Raw genomic sequence first — 23,289 nt, forward strand, 5'->3', positions numbered from 1 at the left:
TAGTCCTGTCATTCCACTGGTGGTCAGTCTGCAGTTCTCCAGAGCTGCTCTGTGACTATCCTAACCACACACTCTTTCCAGTCTTTGATTATTTTACCTTGAAGGTGAAATGTTCTCACAGCTGATGCAAGTACCGTCAGTACCAACAGTGAGCTACATTTGAAGATTCTGAGCTTTCCTGTATGGGCCTGACTGAGTCCAGTGGGAGTTTTGTCACTAATGTCAATGAGAGGAAGATAGAGCCTGGATATGCTGCCTTATGCTATATTCACCACTCTGCAGACCAAGGATTTAGATGTAGTCCCTGATCTAGGTAATACAGTCTGTACAATTTTTTATTGTTCTAACCCTGGGGTAACTTTTATGTGCAGGGAATGTTAATGTGTTACTGCTTGGCTGGTCCCTTTCTCTCTCTAACAGGGAAAATGATTTTAGTCTATGTTAAAACCCAGGAGGATTGAAATACAGAGAAAGGTTCTGGGGGAAATTGAGTTGTTGTTGTTGTTTTTTGTCCTCTGAACAGTCTGGTGCTGGGGGTCTGCCCCGCTGCTGAGCATGTTAAAAATCATGAAGCGGAAATGTTTGTCTCGGGCTGCCAGATACAGAATTCCATTTGGCTCAAGCAAAGCTGAAAGCTGGCTCAGAAAAAAAAAAAGTGGTTTTCAGTGTAAGGCAATATATATTTTTACTGTCATATAAACTTTCATACAGTCCATTTTGAGCAGTTCTTCCTCTGAAATGTGAATAAGATTACAGGTCTGACTTAAGCCGATGAAAGCCAAGAAAATTCAAAGTTAATGCCGACAGCATTATCTTCTCTGTTCACATCATTATGAAAATAAAAAGGCTCAGTGATGTGTGAGTGCAGGATAGAGATTCAGCTATAATACCAGATCCCCTGGCTTTGTTGATTTAAACCAGACTTCTCATCCACATCATTTTTTTAAATATATGCATTTATTGATTTATCTACATCAAGGTAAGCAAGCTCTGATGTAGTGTGTCTGATGTCACTTGTATGTAGACAGTGTAATATTGTGGGGTAAATCAGAGGGGTGAAGGTACATGGCATTTCTGTGAAAGAAAATAGTTACATTTTAGTGGCACATGTCTGCAGAATTTGCTTAACCTCAGAATCCTTCCCCACGGCTACACCCTGCCTCCCTCTGGAGTGTGTTCATGGGCCCAGTTATTTAGACATTTAAAGTCATTATTGTTTTTAAAGAGGTTTTCTATTTTTTTAATGGAGAAAAGGCTGTACTCTTAATATTCGCATTATATACATTTTGGATCTGATATTGCTCCCATTGACATCAAAGGTAGTTTTGCAATTGACTTCAGTGGGAGCAGGCTTTGGCGATTTGTTACATAGAAGGTAAATAAAAATAGTTACCTGTCATCAGAAAATGACAAAGTTACCTGAGTGAGGCAGGCGTCCTGTACGGTAAAAACAGTGTGTATCATAATGCATATGCAAGTTGGGTGAAATTAAGCTTGTCGCCTTTTTAATGCTTATCTTTGACACCTTACTTTCATATTTACAATGTAGGTTTATAAAAACCTCATTTTCTAGAAAAATACAAATTCTATCGTATAAATAACCTTGTTCCACAGGCATCATGAGTAGGGTTTGAACCCAAGAGATTCAACAGTGCAAATATACTAATAATTTTTGCTGAAGCAATATCTATATTAGTTGGCATCAGCATCAAGCTGTTAACCTCTGTGAACCAGCCACTAAAGGGGGAATATAGTACACTGAAACAATGGGTTATGTATACAGGAGGAGCTCCATTTTGAAGCCGTCTTAGAACTGGCATATTATTTATGAGAGGCAGTGCAGCTAAGTGGCTAAGTCTTGGGTCTTCTGTATTAGAGACCGGAATTCTATTCCCAGTTCTGCACGATATGACCTTGTGGAACCCTTACTTACTCCTTCTGTTAAATGAAGGAACTGATACTTGCCTCCTTTTGGGGGCAAGGGTATAAGGCCTTGCTTAATAACTCTGTATACTTCACAATCCTTATTATTAATGCCAGTCAGAAGAAGTGAAACTTGACCCTGTGATGTTTTGATTCCCAGCCCAATGCACCTTCCCCTAGGCCAGAGGAGCATGTGTGTCCAGTCCATCCTAAAGAGACACATCTGATTTGTGGGACTGCTTCAGGAAATCTGTGAGGGGTGAAGAACATTTTTACTGGCACAGAAAAAGATATCTCTCTGACTCTAGGAACCTATCCCTCTGCCAGATTTCAAGTTTCTGTTTCAAACCAGAGGGATAGGTTCCTAGAGTCGGAGAGATATCTTTTTCTGTGCCAGTAAAAATCCATCCAGAACTGGACAAGTCATAAGCCACAGAAAACTGCCATTTGCGCATGTGCAAAAGAACTTATTAGGAGCTTGATCCTAAAATCTAACATCTGGGCATGATACTTTGTTCTTAAGCAGCACCTTTTTCCAAAGGATCTCCGAACACTTACAAGCATTAGTTAATTCTCATAAGACACCTTCCAGCTCCCTGGGTTTTTTTTAAGTTGGAAAAATTGTTAAGGTTGGCAAAACTTCCTGTTTTTCCCTAATCTTATTCTCAAAAACAGCTGAAACATCCCAAAGAAATTAAACCTGAAACAGAGAGCAAACATGGAAAGTTTCAGTCCCAGTAGCTAAAGTTTGACAAAGTTATAAGGAGTTGAACTTTGGGGTTATAATGGGAAATGGTTGGCAACTTTAATAATAGGAGTCACTATCACTAGCTCCTAAAATGTAAAATGGATTTAATAATATTTGCTTAGCTTACAGGTGTCTTATGAGAATTAACTAATGCTTGTAAGTGTTTGGAGATCCTTTGGAAAAAGGTGCTGCTTAAGAACAAAGTATCATTATTTTCCTTCTCAGTTAAGCATACTGAACCAGATTAATTCCTAATGTAACTTCATTGCCCTATGTGGAGCTACACTTGTGTTGAATTTAGTCTATTTGAATAATGACAAAAACCCAAACACCCCAGCTTTGCACGAGCTTTTGCAGTGCTAGATTAAAATAAAGATTTTTTTGTTTAATAGTTGATGCCCAACAAAGGGTGGTCAGAGTGGGAAGAAGAAGTGGATTAATACATTTTCATCCTGTTTCTAGGAATTTCTTTTGGATGGGGAGCTGTAATTGCAAATATCAAAACACTTTTAAGCATAAAGTAGTGTTGTTTTGTGACAGATAGTTGTTCTTTCCTTGGTTTTGAATAAATCATGATAACCATTTTGATGCTTGGTGCCATGGATTCTCTGTAATAGTGTGTCTCTCAAAAAGAAATTTTATTGCTTGTTTGGTAGAATTAGGCTTAAAAATGTCAAACTATATTTTAAAATAAGTGTTGGGCTTCTGAAAAGTGACTAACCTTCCACAGTTTTGCAGGCAGCTTGCCAAATTTATTGCTTTTCACATTTGGGACTTGAGATTCTCAGCAAAATATTTTTCTACTTTAACCTTCCCCTTCTCCAAAACTGCAGATTGTTTGTAGGGACCCTGGAGATTCTTCCTTTCCTAATGAATTGATGCTACATGGCTACTTGGATTGCATGTGGAGCAGATGAAGTCCATCTGGAATCTGGAGCTGTTTCAATATCTACCCTGTTTAGATCAGCCTGTGTAAAAAAAAAAACCATGTCAAAACAGCTCTCTTCTTCCTGTATTTCTCCTTGTTTTGTAGCAGGCCAGTCACTTGCCATATAAAAGGCCAAGTTTTAAGGCACAAATCAGTAACCAGCTCAGTGACTGACTTGTAAAGGAAACAAACTCCAGTCATTCACTGACTATCAAAGGAAACTAGCTGTGATTCTCTGTACTGAAAGGGCTATACTCAAGCGAAAGGTTCAGCTCCCTTCCCTCAGGAGGTATGCCTCCGTATCCTTTGTATGCATAGTAGATTGTAGCTAAATAGCTGGCTAAATAAAACTTGTTTTTCCTTCTCAAATCGGATGTTGGAATTAGTTCTTCCCCATTAAACCCATATGTTAGTTGCTTAGGATTCCTGGAGGAACTTTGACTGTCCTGAGAAGAAATGTCTTCTTCCTGAAAATCCCAAAGAGGCCCTTGTTTGCCTTACTCACACAAGAAGTCCCATAAATTAACAGACTTATCTTTGAAGCCTGGAATTTTAATATTGAAGGTGTTTTTTATGGCTCCACAGTGAAGGTTGCATTTCACTTTCCACTTGAGCAGAAATAAACTCCCTTTGTTCAATAAGTGCATAGAGGGGTTACTGGTGCTTTGTAGATACAGGAACCCAAGAGTGTAGGCTATTTCTGTACCTTCAAAGCACAACAGTTACAGGTAAGTAATTTGTTCTTTATCTTCATTTTGCCCAATCTCCTGTTTCATCCATCACACAGACGCTGGGGAAGTAATTGTCAAGCCTACATTTATCCTCTCTGCTTTGCTGTGACAGTCTAAAATGCTAATGTCTGACCTGTTTCTTCCTCTGCTGTCTATTACAGCCCTTCAAGGCTCCTGCTAGGTACTAAACAGTATTAGAGGAAACCTACACTAAGGTCATATATCATCTCCAAACAGCTGGCCAGAAGCCTGGTTGTCACTGCCTGCCCGGTGTAGAATGGCATTTGGGCTCAGCACTCTGTTCTTGTTGCTGTGGGCAATAACAGGTAGGAGTTTACTTCTTGTGTTAATGTCTGAATCGTGCACAGCGAATGAAGCAAACATTACCGATTTTTGTAATAAGAATAGGCTGAGGAAAGGAGACTGTTACTGTTCCTCACTAAGAAGAGTTCTTGTACATAACTCTATATCTGATAGCCTCTGTATAAAGTCCCCTTTTTGCTGTTAAAAACTGATTTCTGGCCACTACAGATAGGGTGCAGGTGAGGGTGGAGGAAAGCTTCCAAGAAACCCTTCCCTATCTATTCTGGATCAGCCATAATTAGGTACAGGTGCTGGGGAGTGCAAAGGGAATGGAGCACTATAAGAGGCATATCTAGGGAGGGGCAGGGCCATATGCACCAGCAGCACCGTGGTAGAGGAAAAGCACTGACTACATCTGTTGTTTAGATGGAGCAGGTCCTCACAGGTGCCTATGAAAGGCACAATGTTTTGAAGGATGAATGCTTCCAGGCCTCAGAGCTGAGGCCTGATCAAGCCACTAGTGTGGGGGTGGGCAACCGTTTTGGCCCAAGGGCTACATCAGGGTTGTGAAACAGTATGGAGGGCCAGGTGGGGAAGGCTGTGCCTCCGCAAACAGCCTGGCCCCTGCCCCCTATCCGCCCTCTCCCACTTCCCGTCCCCGACTGCCCCCCTCACAACCCCTGACCCATTCAACCCCCCCTGCTCCTTGTCCCCTGACGGCCCCCTCCCAGGACCCTCTGCCCCTAACCGCCCCACCCCCGGAACCCCAGCCCCTATCCAACCCCCCTGTCCCCTGACTGCCCTGACTCCTATCCACACCTCCACCCCCTGACAGGCCCCCCTGACCCATCCAACCCCCCCCACTTCTTGTCCCTGACTGCCCCCTCCTGGGACCCCCATCCCTAACTGCCCCCCCAGGACCTCACCCCCATCCAACCCCCCTGCTGCCTGTCTCCTGACCACGTGCCCCCCCCCACCTCTGTCCCATCCAACCACCTCCTGACTACCCCCCGGGACCTCCTGCCCCTTATCCAACCCCCCCCGCCGCCCCCTTACCATGCCGCTCAGAGCAGCAGGACAGGCTTATTGGAAAGCCTGGGAGGTTGGCAGGCTCAAGCCATGCTGCCCACGCAGCAGCGTAGCTGCGGGGGAGGGGGACAGTGGGGGAGGAGCCGGGGGCTAGCCTCCTCTGCCGGAAGCTCAGGAGCCAGGCAGGACGGTCCCGTGGGCAGGATGTGGCCCGCGGGCCATAGTTTGCCCACCTCTGACTAGTGCATGGAAAATAAAACTGCATTTTTTTTTCAGGTAAGTAGAATTTCTTTTTGCAAAGACACAGTTTAGGGAAATGCTACCAATTCTCCCCCACCCCCAGCCACCACTGGTGACTTTTTTTTTTTTAGCTATAAGCAAACAAATGAAAAGTAGTATAGATTCTCAATACTACCACGTTATCATCCATCATTTTATCTCAAACGTTGGCAGTGTTAGCACAGACGCTACAGAACAAAGGTGAAATGCTCATATAAGGTCTTTATTTTGCCAGAGGGCTAACAGTTTTTGGAATTGTGGGGGTGGAGATACTGGCAGAATCTACATTATTGGAATTCAATAAACAAATAGAGAAATTATTTGGACGCCAGCAAGTCTCTTGAGATACAAGCAGGATTAGCTGTTTAATAAGGCAGATTCTTGCTCGTATGCCTAGTTTTAATAAAACCGCTGAATTTGGGAATGAGATGGCATTAACTCCAGGATATTTTGGTGATAGTTCTAGAACCATCCTCTAGAACACTGTGACACTGTCATACTGTATCTCCACTGAGGGGAAGATGGGCCTGTTTTTGTATAGTAAACAGTGGATGCATGTGTCTACTCGTGTAGTCAATCCTATTTAAGCAGTATTTGAGGTCCTGATATGTGGCCAATACTGGTATTCTCTGGTGAATAAAATTTCAGTGGGAGCTCTTTGTGTGTAAGGAATAATGAATTTGACTCATTAAGAGTGTTACCAAATTATAGGAGTGTATAATAATGGTTCTAGTTACTTATTACTAGACTAAAAAGTCCTTCATGACATCTGAAAAGACTTGTTCATTGATTATGTCTTGTAACCATGTCTCAATTATTTTTCCAAATAACAGCAAACCTGTTACCCATCTCTCACATCGTAGGGCAGAGGTTCTCAAAGTGTGGTCCGTGAGCTCCATTCAGGTGGTCCGTGGATAGTTCCCTCTAAGCTGTGCACCTGGGTGGCCACACACAAGAGAATAAAGGGCCATCCACCTAATTAGTAGAGCCGTGGAGGTGTGGCTCCACTAATTAAGTGCCTGGACCCAGGAGAAGATGCACATGTAAGGTGAGGTGGTGGCCTTGAGGGGAATAGGTGGGAGGGGGCAGTAGGGTGAAAGAGGGGGTGGGGGGAATTTGGGATGTGCAGGGCTGTGGTGGCCAGAGAAAGAGGCAGCTTTCCCCAGCTCCAGGGCTGCGGCTGCTGGAAAGAGATGGCCCTCCTTCCCAGCCCCAGCTCGGGGGCTACCACAGTGGGGGAGAGAGGGAGAGACCCCCCCCCTCCTTCCTATCCCTAGCTTGAGGGCTGCCGTGGCAGGGGAGAGAGGGCACATCCATCGAATTAGAAAGGTAAGACTACTGATATTAAAATAAGAGTTGTATGCTTTCATTTGTAGAACCAAAAAAAGTTGTTTATTATTAAGATTTTTTTTATATAGCGCTTTTATCCAAAACGCTTTACAGTAGTTAGCTAACGGTACAAACAACATTTGGAAAGATCATTAAGTGGTCTGCCGAGACCCTCAGCAATTTTAGAGTGGTCCGCGAAAAAAAAAGTTTGAGAAGCACTGTCATAGGGTATGTATTACAAGCTTCTCTCTGTCCCAGAGGCAATTGTTCCGAACAGTAAATTATGGGTTAACAAATGTTATCATATAGCCTTTTATGTTGATTGTGTCCCTTCCCTCCCCTGCACACTTCCATTTACTTTGGCAGAAAATTCAGGGACATTATCCCTTTCAGTGCCCTGCCAAAACAGTTCAGTAAGGGTGTGGTTCTGTAAAGTGCCGTACACCCCAATTGAATTGGAGGGTGTTCAGCGTCTTCCAGAAGATGCTCATTTTAATAAGTCAATGTATGCTCACTCCGGTGCATGACAGTAACATTATGTGTGGCTCAAGAAGCTTGTTAGATGTTTGTGCTAAAGATTTTAGCTTTTCTGTCTCTGATTCTCTGAACTACTGATCCTTCTAAAGAATTGTGAAGTGTGTTGCATTTTCCTAACAGTCCTAAGCATGGATTTGTTAGGTCTTCCAGGGCTATTTTTTTTAGTCAAGTTGTTTGCTATTTGAGCTGACTCTTTCAGTAGCTCGCTTGACTTTGCATGGTAAGGGCTTGATGCAGTGTGCTTGAGAGAGAATAGCTGTAATTGGAAGGTGCTAAAAAAGAGGCAGAACAGTCCTCTCCTTTGTCAAAGGCTTTGAGCTGAGCTACCTTGACCTGTATGCTGAGATGGTTCTATTTGTGTTTTTATTAGTTGGCTGAATTAGTTTGTGGTGGCTGTTGTTTGCTGAGAGCATTTTTGGTTTTTGTAAAGAGAACATATAACAGCAGACACTGAGGTTGGTGGGTACTGACCCCTGCTGTTGACCTTATGTAACACTGACTCATGTGATGAGCTTTGAGCCAGGTGTGTCAATGAATATTGGTGTCTTACTATCACTGCTATGTATCATGCCTTAGCACTCAGCACCTCCCATGCTTGGGTCAACTGACTTCATGAAACTCTGGTTGCAACTTATAATTTCTCCTTGTGTCTCACTAAGGCTATGTCTACACTACAATCTTAAATTGACCTGTGTTAGGTCGACTTACAGCGACGGCATTAATTACTGTGATGGCTGATGTTCACAGTACCCTCCTCTGGTCAGTAGTGCTTACCAGGAGCACCTCTACCGACTGAAGAGGGGCAGTGTGGGGCACTGAGGGCCAGGGCTCTTGGCTCCGTGCAGCTCCCCACCGGGAGCCCAGCTGCCTCCCCCCACCTCCCCACTCCCATCTGAGCTTTGATCTCGCCTCCAGGGGAATGATCTGCACCCGGAGTCCGGTTGGCTGCCATGCTTCCAGCGGGAAGCCAGGATCCTGGTGTGCAGCAGGTCTCCCAGTGGGGAGCCCAAGCTGGGAGTGAAGGCCTGGATGGGGAGCCAGGAGCCAGCTTTCTTGCCAGGAGCCATGAAATAGACAAGATTGATTGCCAACGACCAATGTAAGGAATGCAGTGTCTACAGAGACACTGCATCGCCTTAACTAAACCGACATAAGCCTTACACCTCTTGTCAAAGTGGTTTTATTATGTCAGCATAAAGGAGAGTTACATCGGTGGGAGGAGCATTTCAGTGTGTGCACCTCCACTGTTTCGTTGATGAAAGCTGACTTGTGTAGACAAGGCTTTAATGTATGTATGAGTCTCTTATAATGTAGTCTATTGCCACTGATATAAATCCATTAATCAAATTATTTTGTGTTGAATGAGGTCTAAATTATTCTGGCCATTCTAACTATCAAGAGTGGTTGTGCTAATGTATTCCAAAATTGATTTTATATTTATTTATATCTCATATAACTATAAAATGCCATTCCAGCTGAACTAAAGTGGGGAATGTACAGCTCTCTCATTGATAAAGACAGCATGCATTCGTTACCATCATAAACACAACTGTTTAGTTGACAGTGCTATAGATTGGATTAAATTCAGTATGGCACACTTGCAGAGACATGCTCCAACCTGGCATCACAGTGATCGTACAAACTCATTTTATTGTAATTCATTTCTACTGGCGTAATAAAGCTCAGAGGTGTCATCATGCCTGACTCGCAATATTCAGCTACTGCATTTTCACACTGTGCTACTTTGTTCTGAGATTAGCCTTTATAACAAAATCACAAAGATAGTTTAGTGTGCAGTCACAATTACAGGTGGTGTAGAACTCCCATCTCCTTGCTCTGGGCAATGCAGCCCTGCACGCATAAAGCAACCTCCCAGTGCCATTTACAAAGACGCCATTCCCATTTCTCTGTTTAATAACACACTTCTCCTGAGATTCCTACAAGCTGTGAGTTCTCAGCACACTATTGCCAACCTTATGTGCTCAAAAATCAGGAGTCAAAATATCACAGTGAGACTAAAAATCATAAGACTAAAAATCTGGTTTCTTTCGATTTGCTTTCTGATTTTTGATGCTTTAGGGTTCATGTTTTTAAAACTTTTCTTCACAACTGCAGGGGCTGGAAACTTTTTTTTTTTTAAATGAAAGCCAGGATTTTCATGAAACACATGATTCCAGGAGCTGGGGTTTTAAGAAAAACTCCAAATATGCGAGAATCACAATAAAATCCTGAGAGTTGGCAACACCGTAAACAAATGTCATTCTCTTCTGATCAATTATTTTGCAAATATGGCACTTTGCACACACGAAGAAAGGAGATGTGTTGCAGAGGAAAGTCATAGCTGCTGACTCTAGTGAGTAAAGTATATTTTTATAGCTGTTAGCATTGTGGAGTCAACATAGCTTATTGAGAGGGGCCTAGAGTCTATTCCTTCTTGAGATCATCAACAGAATTGTTTACTGAGTTCCAGTCAGGTACAGCTGTGCAGGCCTACTGATTGCAGTGGGGTTTCACAAGTGTCACTGAGGGCATAATTTAATAATAGTGGGATTGTCCAGTACAACAGACAGTATAATTTGACCTGAAAGCAACAATTAAGAGTTTGATGATGCCTAAAGAGGAAAGAACCCAGCTTGACTTTCAGGGTCTAGATCAGGGGTGGGCAAACTTTTTGGCCTGAGGTCCACATCGGGGTTCCGAAACTGTATGGAGGGCCGGGTAGGGAAGGCTGTGACTCCCCAAACAGCCTGGCCCCTGTTGTCGGTAGCTACCGGTGTGGTGCTCCGCTCTTGTTCGATGATGATAACAGTCGGTTGTGTGTGTGTTCCCTCTATGTGCTGCCCCAGCTCTGCGCAGATAGCTAACACAGCAGACCCCGAGAGAATCCCCCAAAACCACAGACTCTAGTAAGGTACGAAGGAACCCGAGCCAGGTTTATTGTCAAACGAAGCACAATAATAGTTCCCTATAGACTCTACAGGGCATACTACGAATTTGTGCTCCCTGGCAATGGACACAGCTCAGTCAGTGGCAGGACACTCCACTGCCCCCTAGGCTGGACAAAGATATGAGCTCCGGGACCTACTTTTATACCATTGCAGGACAGATTACTCATCATAGTTCAAACAAATCTATCCACCATGTTGTCCTTTTGACCCTGTCTTTAAGATGCACCTGCCTGTTCCTTGTTATGTCTATGGAGTGTCTTGCTGCCATTTTGGCACAAGTTCCTCTCATTAGCACTTATGTGTGTGTGTGCACGTGCCTCTAACAACCTTTTCTTGCAAACTTCTGTGAGTGGGACCTGCCTCTGACTCACAGCCCAGCTTTTCTTATCGTTGCCTGGAAGTACTTTGGTTCAAGCTTTACTTTGGTTCAGGCTTTAGGCCTCAGACTGGGCCTCTGATACAAGAATTTATATTTCAGGGCCTTCTCTTACTACAGCCCCCACCCCCTATCCACTCCCTCCCACTTTCTGCCCCCTAACTGCCCCCTCAGAACTCCGGACCCATCCAACCCCCCCACCCCCGCTCCTTGTCCCCTGACCACCCCCTCCCGGGACCCTTGCTCCTAACCGCCCCCCCCGGGACCACACCCCCTATCCAACCCTCCTGTCCCCTGACTGCCCCAACCCCTATCCACACGCCCACCCCCTGACAGGCTCTCCGGGACTCCCACACCTATCCAACTGCTCCCTGGCCCTTGACTGCCCCCGGGACCCCCTGCCCCTTATCCAACCTCCCTGCCCCCTTACCATGCCACTCAGAGCACCAGAACTGGCAGCTGCGCCGCCCGGCCGGAGCCTGCTGCACTGCTGCACAGTCTAGAGCACCGGGGCAGGCTGGCGGTTCTCGCAGCCGCGCTGCCCAGCAGGACCTCGCAGCCCCGCCGCCCAGAGCGCTGGTAGCACAGCGAGCTGAGGCAGCAGGGGAGGGGCTGGGGACTAGCTTCCCCGGCTGGGAGCTCAAGGGCCGGGCAGGATGGTCCCGCGGGCCGGATGTGACCTGCAGGCCGTAGTTTGCCCACCTCTGGTCTAGATTGTACGTGCAGGGCTTGGAAAGACCAACTTTTTAGTTGTTTGATATTAAACTTATCAAGAAATAATAAAAGGTGAACACCACAATGCCAGTCACTTTGCAGACCAGAACTGCACGTGAAGCTCTTTCCTCCTGTGGATTTCATGGTGAGTCCTGTCTCTGCTGCGTCAGTCTGTTTAGGCTATAGGATTGTAGGGAGGGACTATCTTTGTCTATGGGCTGTGTACAGCACCTACCATATGGACATATTTTAAGTACATTTCAAATTGAATGAATTACTGACAATTGAAAAAAAAAAAGATTATATCTATTTAAGGTATTTATGTGGCCCCTGTTCTCTGAGCATCTCATAGTCTGTAATGTATTTACCTTCACAACACTCTGTGAGTTAGGGAAGTACCCTTATCCCCAGTTTTAGAGCTGAAAAACCAAAGCAAAGAGAGAGTGAGTGATTTACCCAGGTTCATACAAAAAATCAGTAGCAGAGCAGAGAACTGGATCTATGTCTCCCAAAATCCTGCCCAGTATTACATAGGGATACTGGGGACGAGGCAGGTAAGTAGCCTCTTCCTTCCCAGAGCATAAGCACAGCCGCAGGGAAAGATTCCCACCAAGTGCTCAAGAGAGTACTGGGGAGAAATTGAATCCATCTGCTCTACCCACCAGTACTTCTTGATTTATCAGCAACAAACAGGGATCCTGGCAACCCGTGAAATGAAGATGAACCATCAAGTGAACCATCAGGATCAGTGAACCAATTAGAGAGGCTCAGCAGCTGATCCTGGGCCCTATAACAGAATTGTAAACATCCTGCAGACTGCTGCTCTAATTACTGTAAAAGCTTTGCAGCCCATTGTTTGTAAATCTAATTGCAATACTCTTGGTTTTGTCCCTGTGTCAAGGATTTGCTTTTATGTAATTTAGCATTTTTCCCTATTTGCTTTTCCCCCCTCCCCCAGTGTTTAATCTGCAATTAGAATGGTCTCTGAAGCAAGAAACAGGCCTTCTGCTTTCCCTGAAGTATCTCTGTGTAAAAGCTTACAGGATTTCAGGGAGGGAAAGGCTCTAAATTACATGGAAGCAGCCTGTGGAGAGAGAATGAAGTCGTATTCCTTATGTACAGAGGTGTACGCCATCCCCTCAGAAACTGATGCAGTGACACTTCAGATTTTGATGAACTTCTGGCTAATCTGGCTTCTCTGGTTTTGAGGATAGTGATTTTTATAGATCCCTGCTAAAGCTGCTGGAGTTAAGCCTTTGTCAGCATTTATGTTATAAATCCTATTCTTCAGAGGCTTATAACTCAGCTGTGAAAATTGGCTCTGGCTTGAAAGTTAGAATTAAAGTTCTCATCTTGGGAGACAACTATTTTTTTTTTTTCCAGAATCTCATCAAAAGTATCTCAGCCCTTTATAATGCTGAAGAAGGATAATAAAATTATAATATTTTGCACTTCTGTTGCATGTTTTCTCTCAAAAGCTCCCAAAGCTCTGACCAAAATAAGCGTACACATAACACCACTGAAATGCAGCCACCTCTGGATGTGGAAGCCAGCCCACAGCACAGTGGTGTGGGGACAGGAGATTTTGGGCCAGGATACTGGGGCAGACCCCATCCTACCCTGCCCTTATGAAAACTAACACTGGATCTTCCATGTTCATGTAGATTGTGCCCATGTGACCTTGGTTAAGGTCTGTATCAAAAGATGCTTATATAGTAAACTACACGGAATTCAGTTTATCTACCTTGGAAGGATGAAGAGCTGAGTCACTCCTTCGAGGATTTGAACTTGTGACTCCAGCAAGCCTAGGGATTGAAAACTAGCTATGGCTAGGAACAGCCCCTCAGCTAGAAATATATGTTTGCAGTTTCAGCTTGTTTTTCTTGGGCATTAGCAGGATTCCTGCTTACAGCTTTAAAATCTAGGTCTAGCCTGGCTGAGTAGTGGCAGCGTGGCCAACCTTGGGCTTTGAGTCTGTCCCACGTTTCCCACAATGGTAGGAGCCAGGAGCGCTGTGTGTGTGTATGCTCAGTCTCCAGGAGATGGGACTGCTTTGAATTGTTCCCCTAAAATCTCCTCTGCCACAGCCAATTCTGACTGGCTATGGTGAGGCCAGGGCTAAGAATGCTGGAGAGGGAATAAGTGGGATGGGGGGAATCTCAGAGCATCAGCTTGACAACTAATCAGTTTCTTAAAGGGACGGGGTTAAAACTGACCCACTCTTCCTTATCAGTGGTTCCCCATTGCAGTCCTTAATGGCTGGATTAATTCCATCTGATATTTCTCACTTAGAACACAGAAAACCCTCCTGCTGCACAGCTTACTGTTAGATCCGATGACCAAACCAGTCCATGTGCACTGTCATCGTAATCATGCAGAGTTTCCATCTGCCCTCTAAACAACCCTGATAACCTGCAATATATTACTGTGTGATCACCAGGCCAAACACAATTTGGTGCCTAGTAAATTACCACAATCTCCATGCCATTCATGCCTCAGTTGGCCTATGAAGCTGACAGTGAGAGAATAGGAAGCCTCAGTTAGTTTCTGCCAGAATCCTTCTGCCCAGTTCAGGCATGCTGTCCCATGCTGCTCAGGCAGAAAGATCATTGTTATGATTTCAGGCAGTGAGGGCAGAGAAATAAAGCAGGAAGTGTGTGGAGCAGGGGAACCTTGCAGCTCAAAGAGGGGCTTGGGGGATTCCTTATAAGGAATAAGAAAAGGAGTACTTGTGGCACCTTAGAGACTAACCACTTTATTTGAGCATAAGCTTTCATGAGCTACAGCTGTAGCTCATGAAAGCTTATGCTCAAATAAAGTGGTTAGTCTCTAAGGTGCCACAAGTACTCCTTTTCTTTTTGCGAATACAGACTAACACGGCTGTTACTCTGAAACCTGTCCTTATAAGGAATAACTTTACTTTACAAAGTGACTGTAAAAATGGTGCCTTCTTACTCAGCAGTTGTGCTCCCTGCATATGTATGAAGAGCTATGTCTGCAGACTTGAGGGGGGGAATTGTCTTTATTAATTTTTCCTAAAGTTAGCCCAAAACAGATCTGGGAATGTGAGATTATTCTTTACTGGTTTACGCATTATCAACAGAATTACTAACATCTGTGACAGGGCCACTTGTGCAACTCCATTATCTCCAAATTATGCCCTCAGTTATGCCTGTGCAAGCCTGCTCCAGGTATAAGGTAGCACAGATGTAGGTGTATTTGGCCTACAGAACCTTTACTGCAGGTGATGCTGCATGAGCCAGAATGCTCCCAGCATGACTTTGCAGTGCTGGCAATTAGGAAAACCATCTTTTTAACTGTAAACTGAGCACACATGATCTGCAAGTCATTCAGGCATTATAAATGTGGAACTGCATGATGCTATTTTTGCACAGTCGCTTTTCTGAGTGGAGTGGCATGTTACTTTCTGACCACAATTGACTGTAGGCACAGTTTTTAAAAACTACTTTAATTTTATGCCTGCAGTCAATTGGGGTCAGTTTTGCAGGCACAAGTGTTAAAACATGACCATCTAAGTAATGAATTTTCCGGCAAGTTTCTCACAAATCAGATAGACATCAAAATTCTATCACTTGGGACCACTGTGGAGTGCAGATAGGAAAACTGGAGATCCAACTGAGTCCCCTTTGAAAGCCGGGCTTTCATATCCCAGCTGAAACCAACCAACAAAGAAATGTAGTATTGAGGCTGAAATTTCATCCTTGCATCATCCAATTGTGCCCAGTTATTGCTTCAGACTCTACAATGGGCCAGTTGGTGCTCCCAGTGAAGCCGGTGGCAAAGCTTCCATTGACTTCATGGGGCTTTGGCTTAGGCCCAGTGGGCTCAATTGTTCCTTCTCAGGAGTAATGCATATCACTGTATCTCCTGAAAAATCTGCTACTGTGCATCCATATGGAAGGGCAGCAGCTGACTTTCCAAAACACTCAGGCCAGGTCTACACTATAAACTTACATGGGTATAACTGTGCCGTTCACACCCATGAGCAACGCAAAACACCCATGAGCAAAATTCACACCCATGAGCAACGCAATTATACTGACCTAACCCCTGGCATGGACAGTGCTATGTCGACCAGGGGGCTTCTCCCGTCGATATAGCTACCGTCTCTCATGAAGGTGGGTTAACGCTGCTGATGGGGGAAACATCTTCACTGTAGCGCTACAGTGGCACAGTCTGAACTGTTGCATCTTTTTAAGTGTAGAGCTTCCCTCGGTGATGTGTGTTGCTCAATGCTGGGCACCACTGAACTTCTTGAGCTGATTTTCAGATGGTCAGATTTGACACTGTTTTTTTGTTTTGTTGGCCAGATCTGACATCCAACAAAGCTATGGGTACTCGGCACATCTGAAGACTAAGTTACCTACCTATGCTGTAATGCTTAGACATAACAGGGTGAATGCCTGCTTATGCAGGGGAAATTGTAAAAGATCTAAAACATAGGTGTTCAACCTGGGGGCTGTGAACAGGTCCAGGAGGGTCGTTGCTACTCTTCCTTTTTGAATGAATGGATGAGAAGGGGTCCTGAAACTCCTGCTTTTGTGACATAGAGACACAGTATAAAAAAGGTTGAGAATCACTGATCTGAAACAACCGCTGCCCTCCGAGAGGCCCAGGGCTGGCTAGGGCATGGAGATTGAACTATAGTTCGGCAGGTAAAACTGATCCATTCTGTACCTGCTCTGTGGGTAAATGGAGGACTACAGTCTGTGGGAATATTGATCTACCACGTTGCATCAGCATGAAATTCACTTATAAAAAATATAGGCCACAGTTTTCAAAAGTATCTAGTGATAGGAGAGGCAGTAGGGCCTAGTGGCTAGATCAATGGCCTGGGACTCAGGAGACCTGGATTCTGTTTTCAGCTCTGCCACTGATCTGCTGTGTGATGTCAGGTAAGTCATCTCACCTCTTTGTGCCTCAGTTACCTCTACCTGTAAAGTGAGGGAAGTGATGCTGACCTCCTGGGTAAAATGCTGATGACCAGTGCTATACAAGGGCTGGATGTCATTATTACTGTTACTATTTTGGGTGCCTGAATATTTGGGTGCCCAGCTTGGGAAGCCTTCAAGGCACCTGATTCAGAGAAAGTGCTGAGCATCCAAATAACCAGTAGTTTTTGAAAGTCTGGGCTTTATACCTATTTTTAATGAAGGGTTGTTTACTTATTATTGTACACGAACCTGAGGCACACTTTTGTGTTACCCTACAAGAGATTTTGTTGTTTTTCCAAGTTCCCATTTTATTATGCTTTTATCGATGTGGATAAATATGTCTAAATTGCACAGCAGTTAAACTGGTTTCCTACCTCCCAGCCCTCTCCTTTAACCATGAGCTCCTGCAGCTGCCCTGTCAGAAGCTGGGTAGCACATTTAAAGTACTGATTTATGGTAAGTGTTTTCATAGACCTCTGCAACAGCATCCCTGATATTCTCAGAGGTGAATGGGAATGTGGAGGAACTAATTATAGTATACTCGGTGTGGGAGAGAAGAATGAGGGTGCTGATAAGCTGAAGAATTGCACACTGTTGTACAGGAGCTGTTATTTTACGTTCATGTTCCCTTGAATAGAGGTCTAGCTGGAATACAAATACAGGCAAAAACAAAACCCCAGCCCTGTATTAAACTGTAGCTGTAGTCAGAAAAGTGCTGCTGTAAATATAGAATCAAAGAACTGGAAGGGACCTCGAGAGGTCATCTAGTCCAGTCCCCTGCACTCAAGGCAGGACTAAGTATTATCTAGACCGTCCCTGACAGGTGTTTGTTCAACCTGCTCTTAAACAGGGGGGCATTTATGCTCTATTAGTGCCTTATTAAATGTTGTCCATTTGCAAGTCAAAAGATTTTTTTTTCTCCTCTCAAAGTGCGAGCACTGCAAACTCAGGGCAAAATCCTGCCTTACCATCTCTCTGTCATGCTGCGGGGGGGAACAGTAGCAGTTGAGCAGAGAGTCTGCCTGCCCAAGGATACCATACTCTGCAGTGCACCTTATCCTTACTCGTTCAGGTCCAGTTTGGGATCCCCTTACTCCCACTGAGCAGCACCTCGCTCCACAAGGAGTCTCAGTGAAGTCAATAGGGCTGCTCCTGGGATAAGGTGCTGTTTATCATAAATAAGGGTATCAGAATCAGGTGTAGAAAGAGTTGTGGGCAATTTTCCAGGCTGTTTCTGCCAATTGCAATATGTTTTCATGAGGGATTGGGCCAGGGTGGATTAGATTTAAATGAAATTGATTTAAATCATGATTTAAATCGCTAGTCAGGAAGACTCAATTTAAATCATGGATTTCTACATAAAAGTGCATTCTTGTTGGTTGTTATAACCTTAATACGTATTCTTCACAACTCAGAGATAGATGTAGGTTTCGTTTTTAGAAGGTACACACTATACATTTTTAAAGTGATATATTATGAAAACTTTTCAGATTAGTGTTACAGCTATATCAGAAAATGAATGATTGTTTGGTTATTTCATTTACCAAAGGTAATTGAAGCGGATATTTATGAAGTCATTGGGAGGTGAACTATCTCCAATTCAACAGGTTAATCATTAATATTTGGAGGATTTTCTTGCCAGGCTGTATTAGGAGAAGAACATAATCAGACAGACATTTAAATTGTTTTATTTAACTAAAACAATGTTATGTATTCTGGATTTTTTTCTTCAACAGCAAACATATAGTATTTTAACAAAACAAGCATATGAATTTTTGAATTTAGTTAAACATTCAAGTTTTTTAAAATCTGATTTGCTTTTGTTAAAATTGTTTTTAACTAAAATAGTTAAATGAAATATTACAAAAAAAATTGACTATGTTAGCCAGGTCAACATGAGAAACCTAAAATATTGGCTTCTACAGCTCACTCAGTCGTCTTCACCTTCATTTTACTGTTTGTTCATAATCTGCTTTTTCAGGTCTCAATTTGGAATGAATTAGTCCAAAGGAAGAAAATATTCTTTTGACACCAGCAGAAGAAACTAGTTTGGGGTGCAGGGACACATGGGGATGGGGGAGGATGCAGGGCCACATCGGGAAGGGGAAGGAGAGGCAGCTGAGTAGGGGTTCATGGACACATGGGAACAGGGGAAGGGGGGTGCAGGGACTATTGTGGATGGGGGTAGATGTGCCTGATTCAATGGGAGAGCCTAGGGGTCAGGCACGGTCTACATGGGTGAGGCTCCCAGACTCCCTAATAATTTCTCCCCCGCTCGCCGGGGAGCGATAAACACCACTTACTTATCACTTATCACTAACATCACTTATCATGATAAACACCCATTTTTTCATGATTTGTGTGTATAAAAACAAATTTCTTCTGTATTTTCCACAGTATGCATCTGATGACGTGAGCTGTAGCTCACGAAAGCTTATGCTCAAATAAATTGATTAGTTTCTAAGGTGCCACAAATACTCCTTTTCTTTTTAGTTTTGATAGTCCTCCTTGATGGGTGGGTGAACCACTTCTCCTGCCTGGGTTCACAAGTTCAGAGCAGGCATTTTTACAGTTATAAAGCAAAAGTTACATACTACCTTACAGCATAGGATACAGACATTACAAGTAAAATTATTGCCTAAACACTGAACACATCTTACAAGTCTAACACCTGTCTTGAACAATACTAACATACATGTGAGCTGGTCTGGTTTCCAGCTCTGAATTTGTCAGTGCTCAGCTGATGACTACAGCGTTGGCAAAACCTGGCATCTGGTCTAGTAGTGTCACAATATGTATGTTGTGCCATCAGGGTTCTTATGTTCCCTGCCCTGCTACTAGCTTGCTGTAGGATGTTCGGCAAGTCATGTAACTTCTTTGCCTCAGCATCTGTATTTGTAAAATGGGATAAGAGATACTTTGCAAGAAGCTTTGAGACCATCGGATGAGAAATGCTACGTGAGTGTAAAATATTACTCTTAATGCACACACATATCTTCAAGAATTAGCAAACCTTGTAAGAAAAATAATGGCAAAACTTGTGCATGGTAAAATGATTTATATTTAATCTTAATATTGTTTACATTTTTGCCCTTGAATGAAAAGTCCCTCCAAGGCATGATGGCAGCTTCTACAGCTGTGTGATTGTAGTTCTCTGCCTAATGTCAGTGTATGTTGTTTCAGGGTATTTCTGTGAGCAGTGCACAGAAGGAGCCACGTATGCAGACGCAGTGATATCTCCTAATTTAGACACCACTAAAATCATGCGAGTTCCCCATGCCATGTCGATGTCAGACTGCACAGCAGCTTGCTGCGATCTTTCGGGTTGTGACTTGTCCTGGATGTTTGAACGGCGCTGCTACATTGTGAACTGCCAGCATAAAGAAAATTGTGAACCTAAGAAAATTGAAACAGTGAAGTCTTATCTTACGTTTGTACTTAGGCCTTCTCAGAGGCCAGGTGCATTGCTAGGGTATGGACAGGTGCTGCCAAATATGGTTCACTCTGTGGGACTACAGAGTGAGCCCTCTGAGGAAGTGAGTAACCTGAAGGAGCTTTCTTTGCTGAGCAAAGATCACAGCCTTGACGAGATACCTGAATACACTGATGACTACAGGGACTTGGAGAAGGACCCCTTTCAGCTGAGCATCAAGCACAAACAGAAAGAGAGCACTGATTACATGGACTGGGGCCTGGTGGTGACCAGTGAAAATGGCTTCAACCCTACATTAGCTGATACTGAAGACAACCATGAGGATTTGGCTGAAAAGCACAGGGAAGGCAGTAGACTGGAAAATCTCATGACTAAAAGTGGGTCCAATTCAAACTCTGTTCCTATTGAACATGCCAAGGAGAAAATGCCATCTCTCGCTGAGATGACACCATTCCCACTGGAGTCCACTGAAAGCAAAGCAGCTGGACAACCACCTGTAAAAGCCATTGACAACCTGGGGAAAGAGGTAGGGATGCCTCAAGATCCCAGAAGAAGTAGTGATGTGTGCACTGTAATGTTCTGCTTTATAGGTCCTTTTCAAATCAAAATAGATTAGTATAGTAGTCCCTAAGGAAATCAGTGTTTCATTGTCCACTACTGTCATGTAGGGTGACCAGATGACAAGACCAAAATATTGGGACACATGGGGGGCAGCCACAGGCTCACCCCCACACCAGGGCTGGCTCTAGGTTTTTTGCCACCCCAGGCAAAAAAAAAAAGCCAGAGTGCCGCCGAAGCAAAATATCAGGACAAATGGCGTCCCGACCGTACATCGTTCAGGACATGGGACAAACAACTAAATATCGGGACAGTCCCGATTTTATCGGGACATCTGGTCACCCTACTGTATGTGACAGTATAAGAAAAGAGTGTGCTCTTTTAAAAAAACCCAGCCCTCCTGGCTAGTGTTTAATGCAATACAATGCTACTTGGATCAAGGCAAGGCACTCAGATATCTATCAGACAGTAAGGAGTAAAGCTTCTGGTAGTTGGGTATAGGGATCCCAGTTTAAACTTTCAGACTTGTGGACATGGATCTGGGTTACAATGTGTCTGTATGGTATTCTGGCTTTCTGGCCTTCAAAATGCATCGTCCTTTAACAGCTCCCCATGCAACATGCATTCTAATGTGCACGAAGCAATGTGGTCTACGGGAGTATGCGCAGGGTCGGGACTCAGAAATTCCTTGCGTTTGAATCCAGGCTGTGGCACTGCGTCAGTGTGTGACCGTGGCCAAGTTATTTCAAATCCTGGCCTCTGTTCAATAAAATAAGTCAGTGTAATGGGGATAGTAATACTTTCCTATATCCAAGGTGCGTTGTGATGATTTATTAGTATTTGTGTAGTGCTTTGAATATGTAAAGCACCATATAAATGCTAAGTATTATTAATGGACGTTACATGGTTACAGAAAACGCTGCTTTTCACCCTAGAAGGTCAGTGTTCAGGTACTTATCAGTAGATAAGGATCATTACCCACAAAGGTGGACATGCCCCCTGCCCTGAAAAGCTTAGTCTTAATTTAAGACTAGACACAAATCAGTGTGACAAATTGTATGTTAATAGCCGTATTCTTGCATTGGTCTGCATGTGGAACTCCTGTTGAGGTTGAAAGCAGTTTCTTAAAAATATGATGGGAGAATGTGGGCCTTCATTGGTAATGTTTTTCTTCATGTTCAGGATATCCCAATGACACTCATTGCTGGGCTCAGTTTATGCATTATAAATAATGTATATCTGACTAGGGAAAATTATTTATTCATAATAATTTTACCCTTACTGTTCCCCTTATAGGTTCTAAAGCCTTCTCATAACCCTCCTTCAGACAATCTGGAATCTACCCAAGCTATCGCAGAGAGAACCCAAATCCCAACAACAGCCCCCTGGAGTCTGACACAAGATGGGATCACACCACTTCCAGCTAGTTCTGTCATCTCTCAGGCCACTGTCATGCAGCAGGTCACATCTCCCACCACTGCTGACAAAGCGGGTAACTTTCTTCTTCAAGGCGGAACTTTTAAAAATAAAGCAGTTGAGAAATGTAGACTCCTCCTAAGGCAAATAGCCCTACTCCGCTGCCCAGACAGTGCTAACACTGAGCGCAATGTTGGTGGCGCTGGTCATTTCTGATTACCAACTTCAGTGGGACAGTGCAGGTTTTATACCAAAACACAGTGTATCAGCACTTTAAGGTGGTGACACAGGTTGCATGAAAAAAAGCCCTGAAAGCCAGAGTTCATTTTGGCAATGGATAGTATGGAAATGCTTAGAAGGTGCTCTCAGTTGAGAAGGACTGGCTGTGAAATGAGCTTCCAGAGGCGAGCAGGTTAATTTAGAGTCTCACTACTTTTACAGCGTGCTGCAAGCCTGGCCCCATTTGATAAAGCTTTCTCACTCTGGGTATATCTACACTGCACTCTGAGCTGGGTCCTGGGAGACCTAGGCTTGTTGACACAGTGTTTCCAAGCCCATGCTTCAGTGTCCACACTGCATTGTAAGCCTGGGCTTACAGTTGCTGGAACCGGGTCTCACAGCCATGCTATCACATCCATACTGCACTAGTCAGAACTTCTGACTTGGGTATGTGGCTTGAGCTGCATCCACAGTGCAAAATGACAGGCTTGGACCGAAGCCACAGCGGAACTTGGGCTCTGACCCACCCCCCCTAGGAGGCCCTAGGAACCAGTCCTGTTTTCTGACCTAAGTCAGATTGGTTTGCATGTGGGCAGCAGCGGGGCTTGGACTCAAACCTGAGTCAGAGCCCAGGCTTAGTATGCGGTGTAGACATTTACTCCCTACCTGCTATGGAGATGACGATGATAATATCAGTGTGCAAATATATTTCCAAAAGTCAGTGTTTTGCTCAACTGTTAGACAGTAAAACTCGAGTTCAGCATGGAGGAGAATGGGAAGAAGGGGAAAGCCTGAACGTGTGCGGTTTGCTCCACTCTGCTCATGGAGTGCCTGACAGAAGAGCCCTGCATATCTCAGTAGAA

At 44.1% G+C, this 23,289-nt stretch overlaps 1 protein-coding gene across 3 annotated transcripts in view; it reads left to right on the forward strand.

Annotated features, from left to right (window-relative positions):
- The window catches only part of KIAA0319 (KIAA0319 ortholog), an 83,067-nt gene that overhangs the window by 11,958 nt on the left and 47,820 nt on the right, over nucleotides 1–23,289 (forward strand). For 2 of the 3 annotated variants that reach the window (XM_074944771.1, XM_074944772.1), the window contains exons 2-3: nucleotides 19,984–20,759; nucleotides 22,088–22,283. In XM_074944771.1, the coding sequence (XP_074800872.1) occupies nucleotides 19,984–20,759; nucleotides 22,088–22,283 (972 nt within the window). Of the gene's footprint in view, nucleotides 1–4,491; nucleotides 4,657–19,983; nucleotides 20,760–22,087; nucleotides 22,284–23,289 lie in introns of all 3 variants that reach the window. The other variant, XM_074944773.1, reaches the window with a different exon arrangement.

This window comes from Natator depressus, chromosome 2 (genome assembly GCF_965152275.1).
Source record: "Natator depressus isolate rNatDep1 chromosome 2, rNatDep2.hap1, whole genome shotgun sequence".
Taxonomy (NCBI): domain Eukaryota; kingdom Metazoa; phylum Chordata; order Testudines; family Cheloniidae; genus Natator; species Natator depressus.